The sequence below is a fragment of the Ammospiza caudacuta genome, chromosome 10 (genome assembly GCF_027887145.1).
Source record: "Ammospiza caudacuta isolate bAmmCau1 chromosome 10, bAmmCau1.pri, whole genome shotgun sequence".
Classification (NCBI taxonomy): Eukaryota; Metazoa; Chordata; class Aves; order Passeriformes; family Passerellidae; genus Ammospiza; species Ammospiza caudacuta.
The window spans coordinates 3,071,456-3,079,429 of NC_080602.1; the positions used below are offsets into that span (position 1 = coordinate 3,071,456).

Below are 7,974 nucleotides of genomic sequence, written 5' to 3' on the forward strand. Positions count from 1 at the left end.
CAATGGAGCAGCTGTTCCTGCTCCCAGGCCTGGCTCTCTCCAGTCTCTGCCCTTGCCTGGTTCTGTCCCTCTTGCTGTGCCCTCTGTTCCCCCAGGGCTCGCTGGCTGCTGCCCAGGACTGTGGCACTGGCACAGATCCAGTGCTCCAGAGCCTCCTTTCTGTGCCCTTGCAGCTGCCTGGGCACAGCAGCCTTTTCCATCTGGAAGCTCCCCATGCACAGGGAGTGCCCAGCTCCGTTCCTTGCACAGCCTCCAGGAGCCCAGGGCTGCCATCTCCAGTCCCTGCTGGCCCTGGGGGCTCCCAGGTGCCTCAGGCTGCTGTGACACCGCTGCACACGGGAGGGAAGAGGGGCAGGGGCTGTGCTCAAAGTCAGCTCCATGTGCTGCTGCTGCTGCTGCTGCTGCTGTGGGGTCATTTGTGCAGCCCTGTCTGCCCAGAGTCAGGGATCAGATCCTGCCAGTCTCTTCCAGCCCTGGCTGCTCAGAGTTTGGGCCTTGGAGCCCCAGGTGGCCAAAGGCAGCTGCTGCTGGTGCCTCTGTGTGCCCGTGTTCAGCAGTGCTGCTCCATCAGTCTGTGCCCAGCAACGGGGAAAAGCCTCAGCCCTGCAGGGCCAGGAGCTGCCGGGCTCTGCCTGAGCAGCTCAGCCAGCAGGAAGGGAGCTGCTCCACATGGGAACCAGGAGCAAAGGACATTCCTTTTATAGGACATGTTTTCTATTGAAAGGAAAAAAAAAGGAAAAAGTAATCAAAAACTATATAAAATGTGAAAGTGTGAAAAAACCCCAAGTGTGCAGTGAAAAGTCATCTCTAACTTTGAATTAAGAGGCAACTTATCTTTTGAAAAGAAAAGTTATTTACTTTGTAAATGTGCTGATGGCATGGATCCATCTTACTGACCTCAGCAGTCTTTTTAAAAAGTTTTTGGGGATTGTTTCCAATATTGTTATTTTAAATTGTGGTCGAGGCAAGAGGAAGTTGCTTTGTGCCCTTCCAGCTCCAAGCAGGACTGGGAATGGAAACTCTTTCAAAGCCCAAATCCTTTACAAGACGACCTTCCTTCTCAGCCTGGGAATGAGCGGAACATTCCCATTGAAACTTTCAGGGATTTCTTAGAGTCACAAAGTCCCTCTGACAGCTTTTTGCTCTGGTGTGGAAGTGCAGAAGGGCAATTCTCCATCCACCAGCTCCAGACTGCACTGCCTCTGGAGCACGGCCCACTCGCCAGCTTTGGCCCACTCGTGGCACTGCCAGAGGAGGAAGAAAGTGCAATTGCACAATTCCAGCCAATAAAGAAGGAAGAATGGGACAGACAAAACACCCTGTGCAGATCCAGGTGTTCAGCTGCTACTGTGGAGAGTTTGGGTCCTTGCCAGTTGGATGTGTGTCCCCAGCTGCAATCTCTGGGCCTGCAGCAGAGTCTCACTCACCTGCCAAAGCAGAAAGCTCAGGCGCTGTGCTCGCAACGGGCTCGTCTGATGCAGAGCTGTCAGAGCAATGTGAGGGCAGAGCCAGCCCAGCTGGGCCCAGGGCTGAGCCCAGCTGAGCCCTGGCAGAGCCCAGAGCAGCCTCAGCAGCCGCAGAGCCCGGCTGCAAGGAGAGAAAGCAGAAACCGCCCGTCAGCTGAGGGCTCCTGTGCCCTTGTGCCAAGGCCTGCGGTGCCCAGGCCATGCTGGCAGTGCCCAGAGCTGCCCATCCCTGCTGCCTTTGGCAGCAGAGCAGGAGGGCAGCACATGTGCCCAGCCTGCAGCCAGCCACGGCACATCCAGCCCTCAGCAGCTGCCCAGAGCCAAAAAGCAGCTGGGCAGCTGACTGAAGAATTCATTGTATCTGCCCCAGCAAAGGGGGAACCTTTGGTGCCCAGCTGTGCCATGCCCAGATCTGGGAGCAACCCCCTACCTATAGACTCACCTGCAAATTGGACCTGGAGCCTGGCTTTGAAGAAGGTGCCAGAATCCAAGTCCATCATCTTCAGCTGGCCAGGCCAAGGAAGAGATTGTCATCTTTGAGGTTGTCCTTGGTGTCTCCAGCACCAGCCCCATTTGGAACAGCTTCTCCAGGGGCTCCTTCTCCTTCCCTGGGGTCAGACCAGGCTGTCAGGGCTCTGCCCAGGGCCCCAGCCATCCATGAACCATACAAACAAAACCAGGGGGATGGTGGCCACCAGTGCTTGTCACACCGGGTCTCCAGCTCAGCTCCAGCCCAAGAGCTGCATGTTCCCTTCTGCTGACCCCTGCTCAGAGCTACAGGCAGGACAAAACCAGCCTGGTTTGCTTTGCCACTGATTGCCAAGAGATGTGTGGAGCTGGTACCTGCCAGGCCCCTGGATCCAACTGTGCACGTGGATCTCTTCAGTCTTCTAGGGCAGAGGAACACCCTTCACCCAAGGATGACAGAAAAGATCTTCTAAGGATGGCCTGTCCGAGGGTTGCATGGACAAACACCTCTTAATGACATCTTGGCACGCTGGGGAGAGAAACCAGAAATCACCAGTCAGTTGGAGAAGTTGCCCTCCTGTTCCCATGCCCAGGTCATGCTGGGTGTGCCCAGAGCTGGGCCTAAACTTCCCCGTGGATGCTCTGTTTGGAGGACAGCAGGAGAGCAGGACATGTGCAACCTCCTCAGCAGCTGCCAGAGTGGTTTGCCCATGAGCCCGCTGCTGTCTCCCAGCACTGGTATTCCCCCCGTGCCCAGAGATGAGGATCCACCTTGAGAGAGCCATCGTGGGAACAAGATTCGCCCCCGGATGATCTCCTGGCCCCTCCTGAATGGGTGCTTCCCCATGACCAGGTGGCACAGCAGGAGGCCCAGGGACCAGATCGTGGCTGCCTCGCCATGGTAGCGTTGGTGCTGGATCCACTCTGGTGGGCTGTAGGACAGGGTTCCTGTGGAACACAGACACAGCTCAGCAGGGGGCTGCTGCTGCTCCCAGAGCCCGGCCCCAGCATCCCTGGGCCTGTGGGGCCGCCCCAGAGGCACACGGGGTGAGCGCTGCCCTCTCACCAGCACTTGGGACTTGTGCACAAACTTGGGGATGGAAAAGAAGCCACTGGTCTTGGAAGAGGGCAGAAGAAACACAAGGAAGGCCCAACCATGACACACAAAGGAAAAACCCACCCAGTAGTGGAGAAAACCCACTCTCCCTCCCACCCAGAACAACTCGGCCTTAGCATCAATCCCATCCCAGTGCTGCACCCAGGCTGGGCCACGAGATGCCCAGGAGCACACCCTGCGAGGGCTCACCTGCAAACTGCGTGTAGGCTGTGTCTTGGAGGAAGGCGCCACAGCCAAAGTCGATCAGTTTCAGCTGCCCGCTGGCCAGGTCGAGCAGGACATTCTCGGGCTTGATGTCCCGGTGCAGGACCCCGCAGCTGGTGCAGTGCCGCACGGCCTCCAGCACCTGGCGGAACAGCTCCCGCGCCTCCTCCTCCGGCAGGAACCCCCGCTCCGCCAGGAAACCCGAGAGCTCCTGGCACCGCTCCGGACGCTCCAGCACCAGCAGGAAGCTGTCGGGGAGCTCAAGCCACTCCAGGAGCTGAATGACACCGCCACAGCGACCGGACACCTTGGCCAGCAGCACGATCTCCAGGGGTGCGCTGGTGCCGTCGGGCTGCGGGAGGAGCACGACGCCGTCAGTGGGGCCGAGGCCGTGCCGGGGCTCTGGGAGCCCTCAGCCAGCCCGGGATGCTCTGCATGCCCCGCTCAACCCACGCCCGCTCTCCCCGCAGGGCTCACGGCGGCTCCCACCGCGCCGGGCCCCGGCTCCTCCTCGCCCGGCACGGCCCGGCTGCTGCCGCTGGCTCCGCTCACTCACCAGCTCGCCCCAGTGCCGGATGCGATCCCTCGGCACGCGTTTGATGGCCACCTGCGAGCGAGGGAGAGCAGCGGGCTGAGCTCGCCGCCCGTCATGCCCAGACGCATCCTCCTCCTCCTCCTCCCTCCCCTCTGCCTGCGTCCGCCGCCGGCCCAGCCGCTCACCGGGGCGCCGTCCGAGAGCCGCGTGGCCGCAAAGACGCTGCCGAAGCCGCCGCGCCCCAGCAGCGATCCCAGCCGGTACCGCTCCTGCAGGGCCTCCTGCGCCGTCCCTGCGGGCGGGACGCGGCTTTCAGAGCTCGGCCCGGGTCCAGCAACGGCCCCCGAGCGCCCCTCACCCGCCCCGGGCCCGGCATCCCCACCCGCCCCAGGCCCTGGTGGCTTGGGGCCGGCGGCCGCGCTGCCGAGCGGCGGAGCTCGGGCCGGGGAAGCCGCAGCGGAGGCGGAGGGAGCGGCCGCGCCGCGTGTGTGCTCCGCGGGCCCCGGGAGAAGCCGGGGCCGGGACCGGGGTCGGGACCGGACCCTGCGTTGGGTCCGGGTCCGGGCTCGGGCCAGGCGGAGCCGAAGGGCGGCGATGCCGCCCCCGCACCAGGCACTGATGCCCGCCCAGCAGCGCCACCGCCAGTACGGCCAGAGCCGGGCGGAGGCGAGACCGCGGCGGGACGGCCGGGGCCGGGCACGGGGCAGCCCCGCCCGGGGCCGGGGGCGGGCCGGGGGCATGGCCCTGCCCTGCAGGGGAGAGGGAGGCGGGGAGAGGAGAGGGACGCTGGGAAACGGACACTGAGAGAAGGGTGCCCGACAGCGGGAAAGGGAGAGAAAGAGAAATAAAGAGACAAAGAGAAAGTAAAGGAGAAAGACTGTTCAGAAGTATCTGTTTTGGTGCTCTCGCCGCTGCTGCTGCCGCTGCTGCTGCCGCCGCTGCCGCCGCTGCCGCCGCTGCAACTGAAGCACCGGGGCCGTTCGTCCCCGTGTCCGTTCCCCGCTCGCCCCACGAGCCCCACGTTCGAGCCCCGCGCGCCCCGGGGACAGCCCCTCCGTCTGCCCAAACACGGGAACTTTGCAGCCTTGAGCCCAAATGCAGAGCCCTGACTCCTGCACGCTGGCACAGCGATCCCCTCGCTCGCTGCTGGGCATTGTCCTTGCTGAGGATCAAACACTGTCGGGACACCTTCCCTTGGGGTAGGATTCCTACCTGAGCCCAGCACTGCACTTACATATCTAGTGTTGCTTTCCAGTAAAAACAGGGGAAGGAAAACTGTGTGTGGCTCATGGTATTTTAGAGTGTCTAAAAATCACTAAGTCACCAATCTTAGAGGTGAGGTGCATCTGGAATTACTGGGATGGAGAAGCAGTGCAACATGGAAAAGGGGAGCATAGAAATAAATAGAGGAAAACACCTTGGATTGTTTCTTTCATTTTCATTTCACTTCTGGAAAGCTGTTTCTGTTTTCCAGGAATCTTCTCCTGTCTGCTCTTCCCAAGAATCTCTCATGGAGAACAAGGTCAAGCTTCTGTCACAAGATTTGCCACCAGGAAATGATGCCACTGGTGAAATTTTCATTGTGACTGTTTGTGCTGGTTTGGGGCAAATTTTGGGAGGAAAGCTCCAAAATGGGTCTGTCTAGAAAGCAAGTTCGAGCAGCCCCTACTCCTAATAGTTCAGGAAAAGACTTCCCTTGAGAAAAGTGAAAAAACCCAAGTTTATTTCACAAGTGAAGTATTCACAAGCATGAAAAATGAATAATATTAAATCAAACTTCTCACAGTAGTGAAGAGATGGCAAATTCAGGAAGTCCTTTTTGTGGGTTGTAGTTGGCTGCCTTGGTCTCTTCTAAGTCCCTCTGGTGCTGGAATGCAGCGTCCCCGAGCTCGGGGGGCCACAGGTGTGAGCTGCTGCTGCCGGTGTTTGTCTGGGTTTTCAGTCCAGAGCAGGTGTAAACAGTTCCAAGAAAAAGGAAAGTCACAGTTCCTCCACAGAAAGAGGAACTTCTCTTCCTAAGCTAGCTAAAACCAAATTGCTAGACCTGGGCTGTGAAGGTATCAGGAAATTTCCAAATCTGGGCACTGGCGGTCCCAGCAAACACCAGAGCTGGATGGTGCTGGAGCCAGAACCTGCAGAGTTACAAATTTTGGCCTTCTGTGCCAGCTAATCCATGGACTTGGGCTGTGCCAGCACCAGGAAGTTTTCAGATCTGGGCGCTGGCGCTGCCAGCCAACACCAGATGTGGGTGGCGTCATTGCCAGCGACAGAAATCTGCCAGATTTGGGCTCTGCTGGCCCTGAGAAATTTCCAAATCTGCGTTCTGGTTACATGACACACAAGATGTGGGGGCGGTGCCAGAGCCAGTAAGAGGAAGCTGCCACAGGTTTTGGATTTCTGTGCCAGCAAATTGCTGCACTTGGGCTGTGCCAGAATTGGGAAATTTCCAGATCTGGGCACTGGCAGTGCCAGCAAACAGCCCATTTCAGGCTCCAGGCTCCAGGAAGGACTGGATCTGGATGCCTTCCTCTTTTCTTTCCTTCCTTCTTTCCTGGGATCCTGCGGCCAGCAAACTCCAGATTGGGCAGTGCTGGCAAGGGGAAATTGACAGGTTTTAGCTTTCTTTGCCAGCGAATTCTGGACATGGGTAGTGCCAGCACCGGGAAATTGCCAGATGTGGGCACTGGCAGTGCCAGCACACACCAGATCTGGGTGGGGAATGTGCCAGCACCAGGAAATTGTGAAATGTGAACTTTCAGTGCCAGCATATTGCTGGAATTATGCTGTGCAGGAACCTGAAAACTTCTGGATCTGGGCACTTGTGGTGTCAGCAAACACAAGATTGAGTTGCTGTAGGTACCAGGTATTTGCTTGGTTTTGGCTTTCTTTGCCAGAAAATTACAAGACTTGGGCTGTGTTGGCACTGGGAAATTCCCGCATCTGGGCACTGGTGGTGCCAGCAACCACCAGATCTTGGCATTGCCAATGACGGTAGCAGGGAATTGCCAGATTGTGGCTTTCTTTACCAGAAAATTGCTGGACTTGGCTCTGCCAGAACAGGGAAATATCCAGATGTGAGCACTGGCAGTGGCAGCAAACACCAGGTCTGGGTGCCTGTATTGGCATCAGGAGATTGCCGGATTTTGGCTTTCTGTGCCAGCAAATTGCTGGACTTGGGCTGTGCCAGGACAGGGAAATTTCCAGATCTGGGCACTTGCACAGCAAACACCAGACCTGGGTGGTGCTGGTGGCAGCACTGGGAAGCTGCTGGGTTCTGGCTTTCTTTGCCAGAAAATTGCTGCATTTAGGTTTTGCTGGCACTGAGAAATTCCCAGATGCTAATTTTCTATGCCAGCAAACTGCTGGAATTAGGCTGTGCAGGCATCTGAAACATTCCCGATCTGGGTACTGGGGGTGTCAGCAAACCCAAGATCGGGTTGCTGTAGGTACCAGGTCTTTGCTTGGTTTTGACTTTCTTTGCCAGCAAATTGCTGGACTTGGGCTCTGTCAGAATAGAGAAATATCAAAATCTGGGAACTGGCAGTGCCAGCAAACACCACATTTCAGGAAGGATTGGATCTGGATCCGTTCCCTCCCTGCCTCCCTCCCTCAACAAGGCGCCAGAAGGGCTGGAGAGCAGCCAGGCAGAAAGGGACCTGGGGGCACTGATGGACAGCAGGCTGCACAGGAGCCAGCAGTGTGCCCAGGTGGCCAAGAAGGCCAATGGCTCCTGGCCTGGATCAGGAATGGTGTGGCCAGCAGGAGCAGGGCTGGGATTCTTCCCCTGTGCTCAGCACTGCTTGGGCAGCGCCTCGAGTGCTGTTTGCATTTCTGGACCCCCCAATTTTGGAAGGACATGGAGGGGCTGGAGCGTGTCCAGAGAAGGGCAACAAGGCGGGGGGGTGGGGGGGGGATCTGGAGCACAAGAGCTGTGAGGAGCGGCTGAGGGAGCTGCTGGGGTTGTTTATCCTGGAGGAGAGGAGGCCCAGAGGAGACAAGGCAGTGTCAGGGCACAGGTTGGACTTGATGATCTCCATGGCCTGTTCCACCCTTGCTGATTCTGAGATTCTCTGAAACCACCCTTGGAGCAGTTGCAGGAGGAGCCCTGGGCCTCCTGTTCAGAAGCTCCAGCAGCCCAGGTCCCTCAGCTTCTCCTGCCAGCCCCAAAGCCCATCCTGTCAGTC

The 7,974-nt window shown here is 58.4% G+C and overlaps 1 protein-coding gene across 1 annotated transcript; it reads right to left on the bottom strand.

The window, feature by feature from the left end:
• Positions 1 to 2,356: 2,356 nt before the first annotated feature.
• On the bottom strand, positions 2,357 to 6,048 carry LOC131562106 (serine/threonine-protein kinase pim-1-like). The gene is made up of 6 exons (XM_058811680.1): positions 5,987 to 6,048; positions 3,976 to 4,210; positions 3,812 to 3,862; positions 3,241 to 3,607; positions 2,706 to 2,882; positions 2,357 to 2,463 (listed from the first exon to the last, which is right to left on the bottom strand). The coding sequence occupies exons 1-6, from the start codon at positions 6,046 to 6,048 to the stop codon at positions 2,357 to 2,359; spliced, it is 999 nt and encodes a 332-aa protein (XP_058667663.1).
• Between the last annotated feature and the right edge of the window lie 1,926 nt (positions 6,049 to 7,974).

Coding starts and splice junctions, on each gene's coding strand:
- LOC131562106 (XM_058811680.1), bottom strand. CDS start 6,048: ATGACGCCACCCACATCTGGTGTTGGCTGGCAGCGCCAGCGCCCAGAT. Junction 3,863..3,975: donor GGCTCTCGGACGGCGCCCCG/GTGAGCGGCTGG, acceptor CCTCGCTCGCAG/GTGGCCATCAAACGCGTGCC. Junction 2,464..2,705: donor CCCACGATGGCTCTCTCAAG/GTGGATCCTCAT, acceptor TTCTCTCCCCAG/CGTGCCAAGATGTCATTAAG.